At 46.6% G+C, this 24,730-nt stretch overlaps 1 protein-coding gene across 7 annotated transcripts in view; it reads left to right on the plus strand.

Annotated features, from left to right (window-relative positions):
* The window catches only part of CSMD3 (CUB and Sushi multiple domains 3), a 2,007,504-nt gene that overhangs the window by 1,091,338 nt on the left and 891,436 nt on the right, over nucleotides 1–24,730 (plus strand). For all 7 annotated transcript variants that reach the window (XM_075352941.1, XM_075352934.1, XM_075352935.1 and 4 more), the window contains one exon: nucleotides 14,809–15,003. In XM_075352941.1, the coding sequence (XP_075209056.1) occupies nucleotides 14,809–15,003 (195 nt within the window). The remainder of the gene's footprint in view (nucleotides 1–14,808; nucleotides 15,004–24,730) is intronic.

Raw genomic sequence — 24,730 nt, forward strand, 5'->3', positions numbered from 1 at the left:
TTGAAGTGAAAACGCATTTGCACTGGATCCGTTTCTGCGTTAAAAAACGTTCAGGACGCATGTTAAAAAGACGTAGTGTGAAAGCAGCCTAAGGGGTACTTTTCACACTACGACACCGCAGTTGCGATGTCGGTGGCGTCAAATCGAAAGTGACGCACATCCGGCATCGCTGTCGACATCGGAGTTTTTATTATGATTAACGAGCGCAAAAGCGTTGAAATTGTATCATCGGTGTAGCGTCGGTCATTTCCATAATTTCGGAAGGACCGATATTACGATGTTGTTCTTCGTTCCTGCGGCAGCACACATCGCTGTGTGTGAAGCCGCAAGAGCGAGGAACATCACCTTACCTGCGTCCCGCCTGCAATGAGGAAGGAAGGAGGTGGGCAGGATCTCTACGTCCCGCTTATCTCCGCCCCTCCGCTTCTATTGGCCGCCTGCCGTGTGACGTCGCTGTGAGGCCGCACGACCCGCCCCCTTAGGAAGGAGGCGGTTCGCCGACCAGAGCGACGTCGCAGAGCAGGTAAGTGCGTGTGAAGCTGCCGTAGCGATAATGTTTGCTACGGCAGCTATCACAAGATATCGCATGTGCGACGGGTGCGGGTACTATCGCGCTCGGCATCGCTATCATCGGCTAGTGATGTCGCAGCGTGCAAAGTACCCCTTACTGCTATCTTTGGGAGTAAAAATGAATGAATCAACAGCAAGTCAAGAATTAGTTTAATTTTTTTGCCTTTCACAGTATGTGATTTGACTATTACTACTATAGCGATACCAGAATTACATTATTTTTATATTTGACTACGAACACACACTAAATATGCTTTTTTCTTTACAAAAATAAGTTTTTGCATCACTATGTTTTAAGAGTTTTACAAAGTCTCAGGGTAACAGATGGGGTAAATATAAATATTCTAAGGCCACTCCAAAAGTTTATATTAAACAAAAAGCAGAGAGGGAGCATTAAAGGGCCATACATCATAAATAAATATTGAGACTCCTTGTAATGAAAGATTATAGACAAATTTATTTCAACATTACAGTAACAAGGAGACAACATTACAATTAGTAAGAAAAGTGCATAGGTGCAGGAAAAATGGTTCCAGAGAAAGTTCCCAGATCATGGGCCCCTGCCATAATGGCTACAAATTACTGGGTCAGCAGTACAAGTTCAATACTTTATAAATAATACATATATTGCCGCTTACCCATCAAGAAAAAAGTGCAAAGTGCTATGTAAACGCCCAGGCAGGGGTCCAGTACAGGGGAAGGAAGCCCCAACGCGTTTCGCTGCGTTAGCTTCTTCGGGGGGCAGTGTGTGGCCACACACTGCCCCCCGAAGAAGCTAACGCAGCAAAACGCGTTGGGGCTTCCTTCCCCTGTACTGGACCCCTGCCTGGGCGTTTACATAGCACTCTTGCACCTTTTTCTTGATGGGTAAGCGGCAATATATGTATTACTTATAATGTATTGAACTTGTACTGCTGACCCAGTAATTTGTAGCCATTATGGCAGGGGCCCATGATCTGGGAACTTTCTCTGGAACCATTTTTCCTGCACCTATGCACTTTTCTTACTAATTGTAATGTTGTCTCCTTGTTACTGTAATGTTGAAATAAATTTGTCTATAATCTTTCATTACAAGGAGTCTCAATATTTATTTATGATGTATGGCCCTTTAATGCTCCCTCTCTGGTTTATGTTTAATATATACTATGTTTTAAGAGCTATAATTTTTTTAGATTTCTGCTGACAGAGTCATGTGAGGGCTTGATTTTTGGAGGATGAGTTGACTTTTTTATTGATACCATATACGGGCACATAACATTTTTGGATCGTTTTTTATTCTGATTTTTGGAAGCAGAGCGAACATAAAACAGCGATTCAGGACTTTTATATATTTTTTTAACACTATTCACTGTTTGCTAAACATAATGTCAAGTTTATTTTTCTGGTCAGTATGATTACAGAAATACCACATTAAATTATTTTTTATGTTTTACCTCTTTTAGATAATAAAAACAATTTTATAAAAAAAAAATATTTTTTTTGCTTTATTCTCAGAGCTATAGCTTTTTTTTATTTTTTTCTGATGATGGAGCTGTATGGTGGCTTGTTTTTTGCTGGTGTTTCCATCAACATCACTTTTATTTACATTTTTTTGTGTGTTTTATTCCACTTTTTTTCAGCAGTATAATGACAGAGCATCATGTTTTGCATATTTTCTATGCTGTTTACTGAAAGGGTTATATAGAGTGAGTTTTATAGCTTGGGAATTCTTCATGTGGCGATACAAAATATGTGTACATTTTTGTTGTTACATAAATAAACTTATTTATTGGTATAATATTTTTTTTGTTTTTTTTTTCTTTATTTTGTTATTTTATAAAAATATTTTTACTATTTCTTTTACCTTTTTTTAACTTTTAAACGTAGTCCCTCTATGGGACTTTTACTTTTATCACTCTGATCGCTGGTGTAATGTATGGCTATGCACAAGCATTGCAATACATTACACATGTCAGTTTTACACTACCAGATTGCCTGTTAGACTGTGCTGATGGCTGGGTCTAAGGCAGGCTTTGCACACTACGACATTGCAGGTGCGATGTCGGTGGGGTCAAATTGAAAATGACGCACTTCCGGCATCGCATGAGACATCGTAGTGTGTAAAGGCTCGATGATACGATTAACGAGCGCAAAAGCGTCGTAATCGTATCATCGGTGCAGCGTCGGCGTAATCCATAATTATGCTGACGCGACAGTCCGATGTTGTTCCTCGTTCCTGCAGCAGCACACATCGCTGTGTGTGAAGCCGCAGGAGCGAGGAACATCTCCTACCGGCGTCACTGTGGCTTCCGTAGGATATGCGGAAGGAAGGAGGTGGGTGGGATGTTTACATCCTGTTCATCTCCGCCCCTCCACTCCTATTGGCCACCTACCGTGTGACGTCGCAGTGACGCCGCACGACCCGCCCCCTTAACAAGGAGGCGGGTCGCCGGTCAGAGCGACGGTCGCAGAACAGGTGAGTCCATGTGAAGCTGCCGTAGCGATAATGTTCGCTACGGCAGCTATCACAAGGATATCGCTGCTGCGACGGGGGCGGGGACTATCGCGCTCGGCATCGCAGCATCGGCCTGCGATGTCGCAGCGTGCAAAGTACCCCTAACAGGCCAATGTACCTGATAGAACAGGAGGTCATCATTAAACATTCATCTGCCATGAAAACCCTCTAGTCTCCCATGATCATGTCAGGGGGTGCTGTAGGGATGAGAGAAGGAGCCCCTTTCCTCTCACAATCTTATATATGTCACACTCGCTATTGATTATGGTGTATTGAAGATAGCAAAGGGATAAAGTCTCATTGAGATGTGATCGAATCATGTCTCGATAATGTTGCCAATCAGAACTCGTGTTTTACACTGGAATCCTGGTAATTACCGCAGTCAGGGGGTCCCAATCCCAGCCTGACCGTGACTATTAAGAAACATTGGCACTGCACAATGGTCACCAAGCGCTCATGTGCATCTGAAGTGAGCAGTCGGGAAGAGGTTAAGGGAGCATGGAGTCCTGAAGGCATGTACATTATTATTGATATGCCGTATTGGGTCTTCTAGAAGAAAAAAAAGTCACCATATGAAATCAGTGAAAAATAGAAGAAAAGTAGAGCCTCATGAGCATCACTGGTTATTGTATTATGAATATGTATAAAATGAGCCTTATACTGTCTTGTATCAGTCCTAAATAACGCAAAGCTTTTATCACAATGTCAAAGAAATGTATTGCAAAAACCATTAATTTTTCATCACTGATCTACACATTTGCACATCTGCAGATTATGTACATTGAGAAGCAGCACATTATTAATAGTTTATGTTGTTAGTCTACAAAGTGAATCAGAGTGTTCAATCCCACGTATAGGAATGATGTGTAATGTAAGAAATGGAAAAAAAGAGCAATATCCTGAAAAGTCTGATGTGGATAAAGAAATAACAAGCAGAATGATTTACTAGTGAGCGGAAAAGCATATACAAGTAGGAATACGATGAAAGTGTCCGTAAACCAGTATACCTTTCCATATATCCTCTTTGAAATATTGGAGATACATTTTTTCTGCAGTCACATTTTACATAGTTACTTAGATTGAAAATCACCTAGGTCCATCTAGTTCAACCTTCCTCCACCAATTCTACATTTTGTCCCTAAAGGGGGCTTTACACGCAACAATATCGCTAACGAGATGTCGTTGGGGTCACAGAATTCGTGACGCACATCTGGCCTCGTTAGCGACGTCGTTGCGTGTGAAATGCATGAACGACTGCTAACGATCAAAATTACTCACCATATCGTTGATCGTTGACACGTCGTTCTAATCCCAAATATCGTTGTTGTTGCAGGACAGAGGTTGTTCGTCGTTCCTGCGGCAGCGCACATCGCTATGTGTGACACCGCAGGAACGACGAACAACATCGTACCTGCGGCCGCCGGCAATGAGGAAGGAAGGAGGTAGGCGGGCTGTTCCGGCCGCTGATTTCCGCCCCTCCGCTTCTATTGGGCAGCCGCTTAGTGATGTCACTGTGACGCCAAATGAACCTCCCCCTTAAAGGAGAGATTGTTCGGCGGCCACAGCGATGTCGGTGAAGAGATAATTGCGTGTGATGCTGCTGTAGCAATATTATTCGCTACAGCAGCGATCACCTTGTGATGCGACACCGACGTGGGCGGGTGTTATTGCTAGCGATGTCGCAGCGTGTAAAGCCCGCTTAAGTAATTTATAACCGACAATGTTTTGTGTACTGAGGAAATCATCCAGTCCATATTTTTAAAAGCTGTTATAGCATCTGCCATTACTGCCTCTTGTGGTCGGCATTCCACAGTCTGACTGCTGTAACTGTAAAGAATCCTTTCCTATTTAGCTGCCGGAATCGCTTTTCTTCCACTCGCAGTGAGTGCCCCCTGGTCCTTAGTATTATCTTTGGAAGAAATAAGTCATGTGCCAGTCCTTTATATTGACCACACATGTATTTATACATATAAATGAGATCTCCTCTGAGACGTCTTTTTTTCTAAGCTAAACATATCAAACTTTTTCAAGCTGTCATCATATGACCGACCTCCATTCCTTGTAGTAGTCTAGTTACCGCCTTTGACCTGACATATTCCAGATGTGGCCTTACAAGTGATTTATAGAGGGGTAACAATACGTTGGGATCCCGGGATCTAATCTCTCTTTTTATACACATTTTTTTCTACATTTTTTAAAACAAGGACCAAGTAGGTGATAGGCATTAGGTCACAACTGTTTGTTTTTTTCTGCAAATGTGCTACTCAGAATAATTAAAGATAAAGATCACCTGGAAAATGGCATATGGAGCTGTGTGGTCAAATCAACTCCTGTGATTAAATGAGAGGTGAAATTCTTTAAAATATGTCAGCGTTATCAAATGGAGTACAAAGAGTACCTGTTTTAATAAGGTTAAGGGCTAGGACACACAGAGAGTAAAACGGTCTGAGTGGAATGCGATAAAAAAAATCACATTCCACCTGGACCCATGTTACTCCATGGGGCTGTTCCCATCTGCGATTATTTTTTCAGCCCTAATCGGACCAAGAAAACAATCGGTGGAATCTGATCAGTTTCCACTCACACTCATACAAGTCTATGGGTGCGAGAAAAACATTGCACTGCACTCGGATGACACCGGAGTGCAGTGCGATAATCACATCAGCTGTCAATGGAGGAGATAGAGAGTTTAATTCCATCCTCCTCAGCAGCTCCCACCTTCTCTTCTGCAGCTGTGATCCACTCACAGGATCGGATCATAGTGGCATGACACTTGGCTTACACTCGCAGCACAGCGGGAGCCAAGAGTCACATCCAATGCACTCGCTTTGGATGCCATATGCTTGCGTGGCCCCAGTCTAATTAACAATATTTCTCCTTTTAGAGATTTTCTCAAGATTTTCAATTTTATCGTTTAATGTTTGTTCTCTAGGTTACAGACTACTGCTGCATATCAGCAGCGGTGGTAGAGCATGTGCAGAGCTCACAAGCTATTTTTAATAGAGCTTGTTGGTGGAGATCTAAAGCTGGTTGGATCACTGAAGTGCACAATCTGGCTTCTTTAGTGCCTCTGCAATCCTCTAATGCAACTGCAGCAATGGAAAGCTCATGGCTTGGTCCCCAGGCACAATCATCCCTCTGGACTGAAATCTTTATCTTCACCTAGTAAACAGAAATCTTAGAGGCGGGGAGTGCTGTGCGCCTTATAATGAAGGTGAGACCAACCCTTTTAAAAAGGTATTCCCATCTCCAAGATCCTATCCCAATATGCAGTAGCAGTAATAATTATAATATTATCAAATACCTTCAATTGAAAATGTAGCACAGTTCTCTTGATTAGCTATGTCTCTTTCCTCATGTGCAGGGCATTCCAGCACCTTAGGTTTCCATGGTTACATTGCTGGAGAAAAAACACATGAACCGCATATCCAAAAATCATAAGTTGATCTAATGCTGCTAGGCAAAAAAATCCATGGTTACGACCACTAATAACTAACTTTCACAATATTCGAGGTCGTAACCATGGATACATAAACTACAGTAATGCCCTACACATGAGGTAATAATAATAATAAGTTTTTTTTCTATAGCGCCAACATATTCCGCAGTGCTTTACAATTCAGGTGGGACATGTACAGACAATATGAGACATTACAGAGTAACAAAATTCAGATGCCAGGAGGAGTGAGGGCCCTGCTCGAAAGCTTACAGCCTATGAGGACATAGGGGAGACACAAAAGGTGAATGGGGGGGAGAAAAGCTTGTCATATATGGTCCAGCCATCGATTTAATAGGGGATTCAAAATCAACTGCATGAACCTGTCATTGGGCAGAATTTATACAGGTACAATGGACAAGAATTGGAAGTAAATTTTTTGAAGGGCAGAAAGGGACTAGATTAGATCAGGGCAGTGAGGTGATAGGCTAGTCTAAAGAAATGCGTTTTTAGGGCCCGCTTAAAGGAGTGGATGTTGGGAATTAATTGGATTGTTCTTGGTAGTGCGTTCCAGAGCATAGGTGCAGCTCGGGAGAAATCTTGAAGACGGGAGTGGGAGGTTCGAGTTGTTGAGGATGTCAGTCTTAGGTCATTAGCAGAGCGGAGGGCACGGGTGGGGTGATAGACAGAGATGAGGGTGGAGATGTAGGGGGGTGCGGAACCGTGGAGAGCTTTGTGAGTGAGAGGGATAAGTTTATGTTGGTCTCTGTAGCGGATGGGCAATAGAAGAAGAAAAAATCCAGCTTCCGGAGTAGTAGTAAAATTATTGCAAAATTTTATTGAAGGATGTAAAAATTAATGTGATGACAAGGACAAAAATAGGGAGCCCATATGCGGCATAAGGCTACGCATTTCGAACGCTGCCTGCGTTCTTTGTCAAGCCTGAGTGAGCATATATTACTCACAAGTATTTAAGCTCACTCCTACCAATGGGAGGGGTGAGTCTAATCAGAAAGCACATGTGCCAGCATGGGGTAAATAACATACAAACACATATTACAAAAATCCAATAATGAGTGAACAAAAAAATTATATACAAAAGAAAAATATTTTTGTTATTAAAATTTCACATAAAACACTCTTTCAATCGAAATGTACATGCAAACATTATCTACCAAGATTTAAAAATGGAACATGACATCTCGTCTCAGATTAAGACCATTGGGTATTCTAGTTCCCAAATGAAATATCCAAAAGGCAACCAGTGTAATGACTGGCACAGAGCAGAGGCATCAGTGAAGCGGTTGCAGAGGAAAATGATCCTGGCTGCAGCATTCAGGATGGATTGGAGAGGAGAGAGTTTAGTAACAGGGAGACCAATTAGTAAAGAATTACAATAATCCAGGCGAGAATAAATGAGAGTGACAGTTAGGGGCACTTTGCACATTGTGACATCGCTAGCATCGGCTAGCGATGCCGAGCGCGATAGTCCCCGCCCCGTCACAGATGCGATATCTTGTGATAGCTGCCGTAGCGAACATTATCGCTACGGCAGCTTCACACGCACTTACCTGCCCTGCGACGTCGCTCTGGCCGGCGACCCGCCTCCTTCCTAAGGTGGCGGGTCGTGCGGCGTCACATTGACGCCGCACGATGTAAACATCCCACCCACCTCCTTCCTTCCTCATTGCAGGCGGGACGCAGGTAAGGAGATGTTCCTCGCTTCTGCGGCTTCATACACAGCGATGTGTGCTGCCGCAGGTACGAGGAACAACATCGTACCTGTCGCTGCAGCGAAATTATGGAAATGACTGACACTACACAGATCACGGATTTTCTACGCTTTTGCGATCGTTTATCGGCGCATCTAGGCTTTACACGTTGCGACGTCGTTACCGGTGCCGGATGTGCGTCACTTTCAATTTGTCCCCGACGATATCGCAGTAGCGATGTCGCAGTGTGCAAAGTACCCCTAAGAGTTTTTGCAGAGTCAACGGTAAGAAAAGGTCAAATTCTCGAGATGTTTTTGAGGTGGAATTGACAAGAATGAGCAAGTGAACAAATGTGGGAGAGAAGGAGAGATCGGAGTCAAATATAACCCCAAGACAGCGGGCGTGCTGGGGCGTAATGATAGAACCACACACAGAAATGGTAAGAGATTTAGGCAAGAGATTTAGTTAATTAAAAGATTAAAACAACATTCTTAATTAAAGGAGCTTGCTAATATTATTATTAATGCACCTACTACTTCTTGTGATAGGATCTTGGAGATGAGAATACTCCTTTTAAGGACTTGTAAATACCAAATGTAAAAACCACACTGCTGCTTTGAGCCTGTGGTGACATGGGGCCTGCTTCTTAAATGATTATTCCAATCTTAATCTTTCATAGTTGAGATGGAAAAAATATCATCCAACTCCAACCACCGGATATGAAGCTGTGAATGCTAGTCATTAAGGATGAGCGAACCCAAATGGCAAAGTTCAGGGTTCATACTGGACACTGGGTGTCCTTGGCTCGAACTTGAACATGGATTTTTTAAAAAAGTCTGTGTCTGAACTTGGAGTTTGGGGTCTGTTTGTATGCTTATAAAGTTTGTTAAAAAATTGCAGCGTAGCCAATCAACAAGCTTTATTGCATGCTGAAGATGACTGTACACTGCTGTGAACGATAAAGAAAAAAACTGACCTAGGTTCCTGCCTATTTTTAACATCCAGCTTAGATAAAAAAGACAATTGGGCATTGCAACTCTCAGTTCTTTGTTTTACCTTGGCAGGTTATCAAAAGTAGAAGGGATCTCACGCCTTTTCTTACATTTATTTAAATAACTAAAAAACAATGGTCTGGGGTCCCCCCTTATTTTCATAACCAGTCATGGTGAAGCAAGCAGATTGGGGCAAGCTAAAAAGGCCCATCATTATTGGGCCATGGCCAGTCGTAAAATAGCAGCTCAATGCCACCCCAAAAGTGGCTGATCCATTAGATGCGCCAATTGTGGCACTTTGCCCTGCTCTTCTCAATTGCCCTAGTGTATTAGTAATCAGGGTAATTTTTGGTGGTTGATGACAGCTGTGAATTGACAGCTAGCATCAAGCCCAGGAGTTATTAATGGGGAAGAGTCTATCAGATATCTCCATTACTAACCTGGCAAGTTTACAGTTAAAAAATAGTCAAAGGTAAAAAAAAAAGTAATTTGAAAAAAGACTCAAAAGAAATCTTGGAAGATTCAATGTAATCCAAAGCGTAATGTCCCATGACATCCATTGATTCATATGGAGCTTTGTTCTGAGAACAAGGCTCCATAGGTCACTATACGGCAGCCCCAACATTTATCTCAACATTTAAAAAAAAAAACAAAAAAAAACAACAAACGTTTTCTGCATTCACATGTTTGTAGGGCAATTGCCCCTATTTTGATTGCTTTTGCAGCCCCCTAGCCTTATCTGTCAGCATTTTACAGCCATTTTAAAGCACCAAAGTTCAAGTTTCCATTGATTTATATGGGGTTTAGGGGTCACGTTCAGGTCAAGTCTGGGTCCTGAAACAAACTTTTAAGTAAAGTTTGTCTGAACCCTGTGAACCCAAATCTTCATAGGTCTTCTCATCCCTACTAGTCATATCTCAAAGTGCAGTAGCCCCTACCGAGGAAGGCAGCCAAAACTTTATAATTTTTTCCTAAAACTTGGAAAGGCAGCAGGGATGGAATTCAGCATAAAAAAACATGTAAAGATAGAGTATTGCTTAGTTTTGTAATAAATCGTGCCTCCCCTATTCATTGCTGCCCAGAAGAACCTCTTAAGGCCCCGTAACAAGCAACAACGTATCTAACAATATATCACCAAAGTCACGGATTCTCTGATGCACATTCGGCATTGATAGCGATGTCGTTGCGTGTGACACCATCGAGTGACCGTTAACGATGGAAAATACTCACCAAATCGTACATCGTTGACACGTCATTCATTTTCAAAAATTCATTGATTGTTGAGGTCGCAGGTTGTTTGTCGTTCCCGAGGCAGCACACATTGCTATGTGTGACACCTCGGGAACGACGAACTACAGCTTACCTGCGGCCGCCCGCAATGAGGAAGGAAGAAGGTGGGCGGGACGTTACGGCTGCTCATCTCCGCCCCTCTGCTTCTATTGGGCGGCCGCTTAGTGATGCTGCTGTGACGCCGCATGAACTGCCCCCTTAGAAAGGAGGCGGTTCGCCGGACACAGCGACGTCACTAGGCAGGTAAGTCCGTGTGATGGCTTTGAACGATATTGTGCACCACGGGCAGCGATTTGCCCGTGACGCACAAACAACGTGGGTGGGTACGCTCGCTAGCGATATCGCTAGTGATATCGCTGCGTGTGATGGGGCCTTTAGTCTGGCTATCGCTTGTCCCTCCCCTGACTATTTTCATGTACCCCTAAGGATTTGTATGCAACCTTATTTGCATTACTGAGAAAAGTTTGTAAACCAAGAAGCGGAGGAGATAAGTCTCTCATATATTTAAGCATTGCCTTTATATGAATGTGCATTGAGCCAGAACACGCTTTGTTCTTCACCGAGAGCAAAACAATATCCAATAAGTATTCAAGCATTCACATGCGGTGTCACCCATAGGATAAGAAGTATTGGTGGAGAATGATTTCCCTGTAGAGGAATGAACAGTGATAGGGTTAAAAGATGAAACACAGAACACTACAGGAGCACAGATGTTTCGACAACGCTGTTCTCTGTGATTTCAAAGGCAGCTGTAGACTGGAAATGTATTAGGTTAAAGGTCTGAGAATAATCAATGTTTATGTCCATCGAGCTGAACATTGTGAAGAATGTGTTATCCTGGAGAAATGTCAAGATCCTTCTTATATGTAAGAAGCAACTGGGGAGTCACTGAAAGACAAAGACTCCTGGTCTGATAAATGCGGTATGATCTACACTTGTGTGTGCTATGTTTCTACATTATAATTGCTTTACATTATTTGTTACATCTTTAACTTCTGTAATAAAATTGGTTTAAGTATTGTATTTTATTATTACCCTTCCCATATGTTTTAGACTCATTAATCTACATTGTTTTGCATACACTATTTTAAATAAGGATAAAAAAATCATTATTTTCTTACATTTTAACTATTTGGTATCACAGAATTTTTATTATTTAGTTTAAAGGGTTTGTCCATGATTGATATATCAGTGACCTATTTTTGGGATGGGTCATCAAGCTCACACCCGGTTTTATTGCAGTATACCTTTATCATTGCAAGATGTATCGAAACAGTGTAAGGGATGGAAAAGAGAAACTCCATATACTATGTGATAGCCATTCCAGGTACTTAATCTCAGCTCTTAAATAGAGATGAGTGAACCTGAGGTTCGGTTTTCGAACCGAACACCAACTAAAAGACAGAGTTCGGGATCGGAGTTCGAATGCTTTACATATGCACTTAACTTGTGCGAGCAACGCTGTGCTCAGGTACACTTGGTGCTCAGCCTTGTGCAAGCCACTTGCAGTGTTTAAACGGGTCACACTGGGGGAAAAAAGCCAGTGTTGGACTGGCTACTAGAGGAACCGACAGTAATACCAGGGCTGGCGGCGGTTACCTGAATTGAACTCCGGATCTCTCACCTGAGCTCCAAAGTTCAGCCTTGCCTGTCCACAGCTGTGACATGAACTGAACCGCAATTGCCGTGGAAGCAGTCGGAGCTTGAGGTTCAGTCCTGCAAACCCTGAGTTCAGTCCAGGCTGCACTCCGGAGCTCAGGGGAGAGCTCCGGAGTTCAATCCAAGTAACCGCAGCCAGGACTGGTATTACTGTCGGTTCCTCCAGTAGTATGTCCGATTCTGGTAACAAAAGATGTAGTGGGCCACAAAAAAAGTTTGAATAAGTCCGCCCACTCTCCCCCGGAAGTGATCTGCTTATGGATGGCTATATGTGGGCAGATATTCAAAATGCCAATCAGTGTTTCTGAACCTCATTGTGCAAGGTTCGGTCATGTAGAGGTTCAGTTTGTTTACGGCCAATAAACTAAACCTCCAAAGGTTCGCTCATCTTTACTCCTAAACACTTCTGTAGGAGATGATCTGGTTGACTGCCACTGCACAAAGAGCTGTGCTGCTTCATCTCATTATACCATTAACAACTGGGGGTGTAGGTGCTGAATGTAGAACCCCTACTGATTTGTTGAATACCTATTCCAGAATAGCTGATGTAGAACCCACCCTAAATTTGCCTATCTACATTATTGGTATGGCCGCTTGTAGCGCTTACAACACGTAATTACTTTCCTATTCAGCACAATCCACTCCATTCTGTTGAAGGTCCAAATTTAAGACTGAAATGTTGATATATTATTCTGGACCTTCAGCATTGTGAATAAAATTAATCTTTTCTACATAGCTCTCATACTAGATATTACGGATTGGAATCCTACTTGGGCACATTTTCATATCTCCTTCTTGGCAGCACATCTTCCTGTCTGATGTTGAGAACAGTTGTATTTTATGAGCACAGAGCGATCATGTCCACCATCATTTTTTTCGCATGGAAGGGTGGTTGACCTGACAAAACAGACTAATAAATAACCGCTAATTGGCTTACATTGCATGTAGCCAATTGGCAGTAAATTGATGGCTGCATTATGCCAGTGCAAATGCAACTTTAGGTTTCAAGAAACAAATCATCTAATTAATCTAAGACATATATATTAATGGGGTCAATATGCTAAAGCTCTTAAAGCGATTGTCCACTTTTTCTAGAACTTAACACATGTTGGTGATTTTGTGGTGCACTAGAAATAGTGCACTATATCTCAAAATAGCTGTGGCATAATTGACGGGTGTGAGACCAGAACAGCCCATCAGTCTACTTCAATTGAAAAATACTGTGAAATCTTTTTTATGTTGGAGTAGGTTGATGACCAGGTCTAGTCACACACCCCTCCATCAACAGAACAGTGTCTGAAGGGAACCAGGAACACTTACATATTAGGACGGATCACAAAATCATGTCCACATTATATTTGTAAAACTAAAGATAAAGTGGAAAAATAGCAACAAAAAGAGGAATAAATATCCCCCAGAGATTAAGCATTAGTTACAGCAAAGAAGAGCAGCATATGTACATTGCCCGGGCCAAAAACTAGTACTCTAGCAGGATGTAGCTAAGCCCCCACTAAGTGGCGGCATCACAGGTGCAGGAGGAGCAACTCACACACACAAACTTCCAAAAAATGGAGGGGGCGATTGCTGGATGGTAAAACTGCCCACTGATGGCTTGCATAGAGCGCTGTTCACATATGCAGATATACAGTATAGGCCCGGGCGATGTACAACTGCTGCCCTTCTTTGCTGTAAGTTAAGATAAAGTGGACAACTTATTCAATTTAAGTCTGTGTCAATCAAGCCTTGTTTTGTCCTCTGCTTAGAAAAAGTCACCAATGTCTGATTGGTGGGGATGAGACACCCGGCACCCCCTCCGTTCAGCTGTTAACACTGCCAACGCTGACTGGAACTACTCAGTTGCAGAGCTGTGCAGCTCTATTAACTGTATAGTGGCAACAGCTGTTAACTGCATATCAGCTCCCTTCTTGAGACAATAAAGTGTAGATGTGCAGTTCCTAGCCTTGGCGACTGTTCCTGTGATGATGCTATGCAGTAAATCTTGGTGAGGGTGCTGAGTAGAGATGAGCGCACAACAGACTCTATTTTCGAATCAAACACCAGCTTAAAAAATCAAGGTTTGGGGTTCGGATGCTTTATGTGAGAACTTCACTCAAGCAATGCTGTGCTCAGGTACGCTTGGTATTCAGCCTTGTGCAAGCCACTTGCAGTGTTTGAATTGTGCATACTGGGGGTAACATGATTACGTGTAGCGTGCAACTCAAAAAAATGTTTGAAAAAGCCCACCCACAATTTCCTGGAAGGGATCTACTTATGGCTGGCTGTTTGTGGGTGGAGACTCAAATTATCAATCGGTTACTTGCTCCGGGGCTCGGGTCAAGCTCAAGCCAGTGGAGGCTCGGCTCCTTGGCTGCTGGTGAACCACCCCTCACGGCACTGCTCATCTCTAGTACTGGGTATTACACCCCCACCAATCAGTTATTAATGACCTATCCTAACGATAGATTATCAGTTTTAATGTTCTGGACAATCTTTTAATGTTAAACATACAATCAACTTCTAATATATTAATACTGCATTATATATCTTATGTGTTAATAGACATAATCAGAAGAATGTACAATGCAAAACAATGTGTTTCAGCATATGTCTATAATTATTACATTCAAATTAAATTTTTTATTTTATTTATTATAGCTTTTGGTCATAACGAATGTCCAGATCCGGGAATTCCATTAAATGCTCGTCGATTTGGAGACAACTTTCAGCTCGGAAGCTCGGTCTCTGTGGTCTGTGAAGATGGATTTATCAAAACTCAAGGCAGCGAGACTATCACTTGTATGCTGATAGATGGGAAAATTATGTGGAGTGGCCCGATCCCCAGATGTGAAGGTCTGTCTGCTCAGACTCTAATATGAATTCATTGTTGAATTTCAAAATGACAAATGTTAAATGAAAGCAGTAATGATGATGCATATTTGCTGTAAGTTATAAGATCCAGGGTGACCGAATTCAGACTCTTGACAATGATCAACATCAAAAGTGATCATCAGCTGGAGACAGTAATGCCCATGGCAATGCATTAAGTCATGTAATGTGCCCATCCTGATGTGATTACAAATGCATTTAGCGATGTTAAAAAAAACGTAGCTGTCATCGAGTCTTGTAATTCATAGTGAAAGGCATTGCCTGGAAAAAACATACATATACTGTATACATGCAGAAACAAATAAATTAATAGAAATAAAAGAAGCTTAAAAAATATTGTTCCATAAAATGCTCCCAATCCACATGCTTTTTCGGTTCAGGACTACATTTATATGCGAGACTTGATAATTTAGATCATGACGCTTTTGCAGTTAAGATCACAGTGATTCATATTTCTATTAAATAGGTTGACTACTTTAAGATGAATAATTGTTAAAATTGTACAAAAACTGTGACAGAGGGATTGTAATGGATGATCAGAAAGCACCGGGGAACCTATGCAGACACTAATGCTGGGGTCCAAGTAAACCCTCACACCCGGAGGTACTCTTGAAGGTAGGGAGGTCCGGGGACCCAGCCTGGCCCTGACTCCTGTCCTGGCCCTGGTGACAATGTCCCCACCAATCAGGGAACTGACCGGGACAGAAATTCCAAAAGCCCCACCAACAAAAAATAACACAAACGGGTAAATATAACTCATGCACACCTAAACGTACAACAGGGAAGAATAAAAGGTGAATGAGTAAAGGTAACAAATGAAAGGAGGTAGAAACAGCAATTGACAACTATAACAAACCATGGCAGACAGCAAATGACAGCAGCAGAATCTATGTCCTCTCTGCTCCTAGGCTAGCTCCTAACTGAATAGAATAACCAGCAACAAGCCCAGGAAGCAGAGGGCTTAAATCACGGCTAGAAGTAGATTAACTGCTGCCAGCTGAGCCAGTATGCTGCCCCAGAGAAGACATTTACCCTTTATGTGTCTACCTTTAAAGTGCATGGTCCCAGATGGTAAGGTAAGAGCTAACCCTGAGCCTGTCTCTACACATGTGACAAAACTCAGCCTGAAGCTACATTCACACAGCCATTTTATCGGTACACGTGCTGTCCATTAAAAGAACTTGCAGCACTCAGACTAAAGTTACTCAGACTAAATGACCAGGACCATTTTCATTCACTGACCAAATGTCAGAGAAAAACAACCACAGCATGCACTAGTCTTCTCCGTTTTTCTAATGAGCCTACTCTAGTCTTTGGAAGATACAAAAATATTGGCTCTCATACAGATCATTTATATAACATCTAAATTTTCTGGATACGCTGAAAATTATTTCATATAGGAAATTGCATTTGGTCTTGTAAATATTAGTAAATAACTGCTGCTTCATAAAAGTTTATGATCATACAAGCGTATAAAAAAATTGACCAATTTTCAACCGGAAAAAAAAGATAATTTTTCATTTCTATTGCCTTCCATATATTTGTTTTATACATCCACATGGCATCATATATATTTCATATATCTTTATACATAGCCAGGTATTAAAATTTACAAGAGCAAATACAGTTTCCTATATTAATAACACTGGTCTACAATTTTTTTTTTTTTACCTAAATGCATGACGTAGGCAGCCTATTATGGTAATGTTTCCTGATTCCTAATCTGTTTTCAGAATGTTTCTATTGTGCAGGGATTTTAAATAACGCTGGTTTACATTTTTGACTGTTTTATTTTTAACAGACAGACAGGGAAAAACCAAAGTTCAAACTCACTGCAAATATACACAGCGGAAATGACAATTTGTGCTTAGGGAGAAATAAAGTACAGGGAGGAAATAAACAAACAATGAGGATATTTCCACAGCATACCAAAAAGCATACAACAATTCACCAAAAACTGGGTTACCATGCACAATGGCCGATAATGCTGGAGCAAAGCTAGAGATATGTTCGGCTTATGAGGCTAGGTTCCACCATCTTTTAATGACAGGGGCGACTGTGATAGGATGTCAGCAACCTGTGACCCCAGAAGCCATTCATCAGTCAGCAGGAATTAACTCCTGCTAAACCAAAGAGCAGAGAGCACAAAACAGTTGACACTCAACTCTGGCTGAGCAACCAAGATGCCTCAGGTTGCCTGCCAGACTCTGCAATGTGAACAGAGTCAGAAGTCGCCATGATAAAAGCATTCAGATCGAAAATATGGCCATGAGACAGTAGCCTCAATGTGAGATTTGACAGGTCGAAGACATTAACTCATTCTTAAGGCTGCTTTACATGGGACGACCGATTGTGCGATTTCACAATCGATCGTACCCGCCCCCGTCGTTTGTGCGTCACGGGCAAATCGCTGCCCGTGTCGCACAAAGTTGTGAAACCCCCGTCACACGCACTTACCTGCTGAGCGACCTTGCTGTGGGCGGCGAACGTCCACTTCCTGAATGGGGAGGGACGTTCAGCGTCACAGCGACGTCACACAGCGGCCAGCCAATAGAAGCGGAGGGGCGGAGATGAGCGGGACGTAAACATCCCGCCCACCTCTTTCTTTCCGCACTGCCGGCGGGAGCCATGGGACGCAGGTAAGCTGTGTTCATCGTTCCCGTGGTGTCACACGAAGCACCGTGTGCTGCTGTCGCGGGCGGGGAGGAGGGTGTCAGCACACCGCGCTCACCCCTTCTGCTCGGGTCCGGCAGCTGCTCAGTGGTGGCTCGAGCTGTGGGCCGGATCCCAGGGTTTCTCGAGCGACACTCCTCGCCCGTGACTGAAAGGGATTTGTTGGGTGTGGGGATGGTTATAGTTCGTGACGCCACCCACGGTTGTGGTGATTTCACCACCGCTGCTCAATTCGGGGGTCCCGGGGATGGTGATGGGGAGCAGCCAGGTGTTGTGTTGCCCCTCCGTGGGTAGGGGTTGGTGGTCCCGGGGCCCGGTGATGGTTTGTGAGGTGCGGGGCCTGATGGGCGCAGGGACGCGGGGGGCAGCGCTGTGCCTTGTGGCACTGTGGTACTCACTCAGCCTGAGACACGGACACAGTTTGTACGGTAAACCAAATGGCTGGTAGGACGGGGCCACAGACGGCTGCACCTGCACTCCCGGTAGGTGACGGTGATGTCCCTCTTCCTTGCACCTATGGTTGACTTGTGGTAGCGGTGGATTCCCTCCGGTTACCCGCTCCCCGACTGCAATCTGGGCCGGAGGAGCTCTACACTTTGCCCGCAGGCGCTGGCCCTGAGAAACTGGTGCCTTGGCGGTGGCGGTGTCTCTCTGCTTCAGGTTGGGCTGTTGCCGTCAATCGGGACTTGGTTGCTGGGGGATCTACGTCCCCTTCACTGACGGATTCGGCAAATTTGGCGACTCCTAGCCTTGCCGGGGTCCGAGAGGCCCCTGCCCTGGTGCTGACTGTCCTTCGGAACACTGCTCCAGACCACCGGGCACACAGCCAACGGGGTCCTTCCAGGAACTTCCAAACGGTCCCCCTCCGGACAGTCACCGCCGTCGCTGACCTTGCTGTTCTGGCCCTACACAAAGCTGGGCTCACAGGCTTGCACACTCTCCGCTCTGTCACCACTTCTTGCTTTCCTCCTTTACTACTTTTCTTTCCTTCACTTTCACTTCTTTGTTGTTTACTCTAGCCCTCAGCTAGACTTCACTCTTCCCCTGCCCGGGGTTATCTGCCTGGTTTCTCCCACCTCCAGAACTGTGATCTCCTTGGTGGGCGGAGCCAACCGCCTGGCCCACCCCCTGGTGTGAATCATCAGCCTCTGGAGGAAGGCAACAAGGATTTCTGGTTAGCTGTGATGTGCCTACCTGGAGTGTGGGGTGTGGTGGTGTTGTGACCTGTGACCCCTGGCTTGCCCAGGGCGACACATTCCCCCTTAGCAAAATGCAGACCGTCCGCGGGCTGCCGTCCTACACCGGTTTTATTTTTCTGAAAAAGGGGATAACAGGATTAAACACAACATATTCACATTTTTAATAACTTCTTCCCAAAACGGGAGGCACATTTACTTTTAACGTTGCAACGGTTTACGGTTACGGTTTCCGCTCTCTCCCACCCAAGTAACCTGGCCCTGATGCTGCCCCTAAAACCCAGGCAGCACCCCTTGACCCACAGTCCAGCACACGGTACCCGAGCGGGATCTGTCCTGCCCTCCAGAGGGTAGCCACCGGTTCCTTTGGTGGCTGGGCCCCAGCCAGCTCTGCTCAGGGCCCTCCCTCCAACCTGCCTCTCCGGAGGCGGCATTGCGGAAAACGGTAACGGTAACCAACATGTTTACAAGCCACTAACGTCTGTGGTTGCCCTGCAAGTTCACGGGCTTGTCCATGGATAGTTCCCATGCATTTTTAAACGGTCCCCACGGGGACAACGGTGCCGGCTCCTGCCGGTTCAATCACAAGCAAATCAGGTTAAACTTCGGTAATTTTCATTTTCCTTATCATTCTTTCCAAAACTTTTAAATTAAACTTAAACTAACAACCACGCCTTCACTTTTGCGGACCCCTTTTACTCATAGAACGGTCTCCCTGTACCTAAGCGGGGGTCTACCTAGGTTGGAACGGGTGGACCTGCGGGGCCCAGTGTCAGTGTTGCTAGACAGTGGGGTAGAGGGAACAATCGGTTCCTCCTCCCTGCTATAGTGTGGGGCAGGCGGAGGTGTAGGGGGACTGGGTACAGGTTCATCCCTGGGCACTGGCGCTGGTTCTGGTTCACGGTTAACCGCTTCCACTACTTTTTCATCCACGGGTTGTGGGAACAGTATCACTGGAAGTATCACCGCGCCGTTCTGTGTAGGCCAGTTTGCTGGGAAGTCACCCATCACAGTGTGGATTACCTCTGCCGCCTTTTCCACTGGTGGAGGAACCGGTACTTCAGCCTCTGCCTTCAACGCTGGGGGGCATTTTTTCAGATGGTCCCGAGAAACGGTGGCCAGGGTGCCCCCTTGGTCACGACTGATCTGGTAGGTCTTCCCATCGTCCCACTCTGTGGGTTGTACGACGTAAGGGACTTGCTCCCACTGATCATCCAGTTTGTGGGCTTTCCTCTTCCGTTTCAGCACCACATCTCCCGGCTGGAAAGGACCTGCGGGCGCCTTCTGATTGAACCGGTGCTCTTGCTGTTCTCGACTCCGACTGAGGTTTTTCTCCACATACTCCTGGATTTGCCGGTACTGGGCCCTCCTCCGACTTTCCCACTCTGCCGTTGAAGGGAGTGCTTCCGGGGCCTCCAACCCCATCTCCAGATCCACCGGCAGGCGGCCAGGACGAGCCCTCATCAGATACGCTGGGGTGCACTTCGTCGAGCTGGACGGGATATTATTGTACATGTCAACCAAGTCTGGTAACTTTTCTGGCCACATGTTCCGTTTTTCCAGCGGTAGCGTCTTGAGGAGCCCCAGGACCAAATGGTTCATTTTCTCGCACATGCCGTTGGTCTGGGCGTGGAACGGAGTGGTCCGGATCTTCTTGCAGCCGTACAACTGGCAGAATTCGTGAAACACTTCTGCTTCAAAAGCCGGGCCTTGGTCTGTCAGCACCTTCTCGGGGTACCTATGGGGTCGGCAAAAATAGGCCTGGAACGCTCGAGCAGCGGTTCGACCAGTCAGGTCCTTAACGGGGACTACCACCATAAATCTCGAGTAGTGGTCTACCATGGTCAATGCGTAGGTGTATCCACTTCGGCTAGGGGTGAGTTTGACATGGTCTAGGGCGACCAGCTCCAGTGGCTGATGGGTGACTATGGGATGTAACGGTGCCCTCTGGCTAGTCTCGTCCTTTCTTCTCAGCGTACAAGGACCGCACTCTCGGCACCAGGCTTCCACCGATTCACGCATCCCACTCCAATAGAACCGCTCCCTCAACAGCATCTCCAGCTTCTTCCACCCGAAGTGGCCAGCACCATCATGGTATGCCTGTAGGACAGCAGCGACATCAGCTTGAGGAACGATTAACTGGCATATTTTCTCATGGGTCTTCGGGTTGATCAGCTCACGGTATAGCCTCCCTTGGTGTATGTAAAGCCGTTTCCGTTCTTTCCACAAGCGTTGGGCTTCGGCTGGAGCGGCAGGGTCTATCCCCATAGCACCTTGTTCCACCAGGGTCTTGACAAGGCGGACAGCCGGCGCTTGGTCCTGGGCGTCTTGCCACTCTTGACTGGGCCGCGGGTCCAGATCCACCTTTTGCTGACATACTTGTACCCTCTCAGTAGGCGGCTGGTGAAACGCGGGCAACTCAATCTCCTCGAGGTCGTCATCCTCGCACCCCTCTTCTGACAAATGGGGCATCCGGGAGAGTGCATCTGCATTGATGTTGACACGACCAGCTCGGTACTTTATGGTGAAATCATAGTTGGCTAACCGGGCTACCCACCGCTGCTCCAGCGCGCCCAACTTGGCCGTGTTCAGGTGAGTCAGCGGATTGTTGTCCGTGAATGCGGTGAATTTTGCTGCCGCCAAATAGTGACGGAACCGCTCCGTGATAGCCCACACCAACGCCAGTAGCTCAAGCTTGAAGGAGCTATAGTTCTCAGAGTTCCTTTCGGTCGGCCGGAGTTTTCGGCTGGCGTAGGCAATCACCTTCTCCTTTCCCTCCTGGACCTGGGATAGGACCGCTCCTAGCCCCACGTTACTGGCGTCCGTGTGGAGGATGAATTGGCGCCCATAGTCAGGGTACGCCAGGACCTCTTCTCCAGTCAGGGCCGCCTTCAACTGGCAAAAGGACTCCTCATGCTTGTCCTCCCACGACAGTGGGGCTCCGATGGGTCTACCACCTTTGGTCTGTCCCACGAGGAGATCTTGCATGGGGGCAGCCATCTTCGTGTACCCCTTTATAAAGCGCCGGTAGTACCCCACCAGACCCAGAAACTGCCTTACCTCCCTCACTGTAGTTGGTCTCGGCCAGCTTTGGATGGCAGTGATCTTCTCAGGGTCGGGGGCGACATCATCCGCACTCACCACATGCCCTAGATACTGCACCCTGGGTTTCAGCAGGTGGAATTTTGAGGGCTTCAACTTCATCCTGTACTTGGCAAGGGACGCGAACACCTCGGCCAGGTGCTCCAGATGGGCTTCATACGTCTGGGAATAAACAATCACATCATCCAAATACAGCAGGACGGTCTCGAAGTTTAAATGTCCCAGACAGCACTCCATCAACCGTTGGAAGGTCCCAGGGGCATTGCACAGCCCAAACGGCATGCTATTGAATTCGCAGAGCCCCATCGGGGTGGTGAAGGCGGTCTTCTCCCGGTCCTCTGGAGCCACGGCCACTTGCCAGTACCCGCTGGTGAGGTCAAGGGTCGAGAAATAGTTTGCAGTCCTCAGTGCGGCCAAAGACTCTTCAATACGCGGTAATGGATAGGCATCTTTATGGGTTATCTGGTTGATCTTCCGGTAGTCCACACACATCCGCATGGTACCGTCCTTCTTCTTAACCAGTACCAACGGAGCGGCCCAGGGACTACAACTGTCCCGAATAACCCCCGCCTCCTTCATATTCCTCAACATATCCTTGGCACACTGGTAATGTGCAGGGGGAATAGGTCTGTACCTCTCTTTGACAGGGGGATGTTCACCTGTGGGAATGTGGTGTTGGACCCCCTTGATCTGCCCGAAGTCTAGGGGGTGCTTACTGAAAACCTGTTCGTACTCCTGCACCACCCTGTGTACCCCTGCCCTGTGATGTGTAGGGGTATCATCAGTGCCTGCATGTAGCTGTTGGTGCCACTCTTTTATGTCCCCCTGGGGTGGGGGAGTGTTGGTGGCAGGTTGTAGTGTGGATGGACTGGCTTCATGGATAGTGTGAGGGTCCAGGGTAAGCAGCTTGGCAATGGTGGCATACCGGGGAAGCCTGACTTCTTCCTCCCCACAGTTCAACATTCTCACAGGCACTCTCCCTTTCTTCACATCCACCACCCCTCGGGCGGCCATTACAGTGGGCCAGTGCTCGGAAGGCATGGGCTCCATCATTGCGGGGTAGTCACGCCCCTGAGGCCCTACTGCTGCCCTACACCAGATCATCATCTCACTCCTAGGGGGCACAGTCAATGGAGCAACATCCATCACTCTCACTCCACCAATCTCCCCTCCTGTTGAGCTTACATGCTGGTGGTACATCAGGGCACGGATTTCACGCTGCACAGCCCTCTGCCGGCTCCCCGCCGCTGTGGCGGCCAGCTGTTGCAATAGGGTCAACACATCAGCCATGCAGTGTTCCATCACATTGGTTCCCAGCACTATCTTCGGGTTATGATCACTGGGTTCATTCATGATCACAATCATACCCTGGTGTTGTAGTTCAGCTTGCCCCACTGTCATAGCCACTTGTTTATACCCCACCTGGGTCAATGGAAGTCCATTAGCGGCTATCAATGTTATGCTATTGTCTGGGGGCGCCAGCTTTGATAGCCCGCTCTTTTAACACAGCAAAGTCCACATCAGGGTGTTCCAGGGCCCACAGCCGGAGTTGTTTACGATCCTCAGGGGACCTCATCCCCTGCGCAAATTGCTCCACCATCTTGTTGCTATCCGCCTCATTAATAGAGTTCACCCGCTTCAGCGTGCGGAGGGCGGTCTGCAGACGTAGAGCATAGTCCCGAATGCTATCCCCGGCTCGTTGCCGGCACTGGTAAAACTGCATCCTCAGCTCAGCTTCAGTCCCGGTCTCGAAGGCAGTCTGTAGCTTCTCAAAGATGGTGGCTACAGAGAGCCGGTCCCCCTCGGCCCAGGTCTCCGCTTCCTGCTCCGCCGCACCGGTTAGCTGGCCTAGCACTATCGCCGCTCGTTGCTTATCAGTCAGGGGGTACAGCTCCAGCAACGGGTTAAGCTTTTTCCGGAAGGCCTGTAGGGCATCCGGTTTCCCATCATACTGCGGTAGCCAGGCAGCTCCGGGCGCATAGGGCAAGGAAAACGGCATGACCTGAGCGAGCGCGGGGGCCGCGGCACCTCCCGCCGGTACAACCGGGACTTGGGCAGGCCCATTCCCATCCGCGGGTGCCGATGCGGCTGCGACCACCGCTCCTCCAGCGGCTCCGTCGGGCGCAGACATCTTGTTTTCGTCCCCCTTAGCTCTTTCCGGCCCCTCCTCTCTCGGGGCGGGGTCTTGGCCTTCGCGCCTCTACTGCTCGAGAAGACGCTCGAGCGGGAACTTTTCGCGCCAAAGATGGCGGCTTCTGAAATTTTTCAGCCGGATACCTCCGGCGGTAACAAGGCGCATCTCTACCCAACGGCAGAGCGGTAAGATCCTGTTCGTGACGCCAAGTTGTCGCGGGCGGGGAGGAGGGTGTCAGCACACCGCGCTCACCCCCTCTGCTCGGGTCCGGCAGCTGCTCAGTGGTGGCTCGAGCCGTGGGCCGGATCCCGGGGTTTCTCGAGCGACACTCCTCGCCCGTGAGTGAAAGGGGTTTGTTGGGTGTGGGGATTGTTATAGTTCGTGATGCCACCCACGGTTGTGGTGATTGCACCACCGCTGCTCTGGATGGGGATCCCGGGGATGGTGATGGGGAGCAGCCAGGTGCTGTGTTGCCCCTCCGTGGGTAGGGGTTGGTGGTCCCGGGGCCCGGTGATGGTTTGTGAGGTGCGGGGCCTGATGGGCGCAGGGACGCGGGGGGCAGCGCTGTGCCTTGCGGCACTGTGGT

This window comes from Anomaloglossus baeobatrachus, chromosome 6 (genome assembly GCF_048569485.1).
Source record: "Anomaloglossus baeobatrachus isolate aAnoBae1 chromosome 6, aAnoBae1.hap1, whole genome shotgun sequence".
Taxonomy (NCBI): Eukaryota; Metazoa; Chordata; class Amphibia; order Anura; family Aromobatidae; genus Anomaloglossus; species Anomaloglossus baeobatrachus.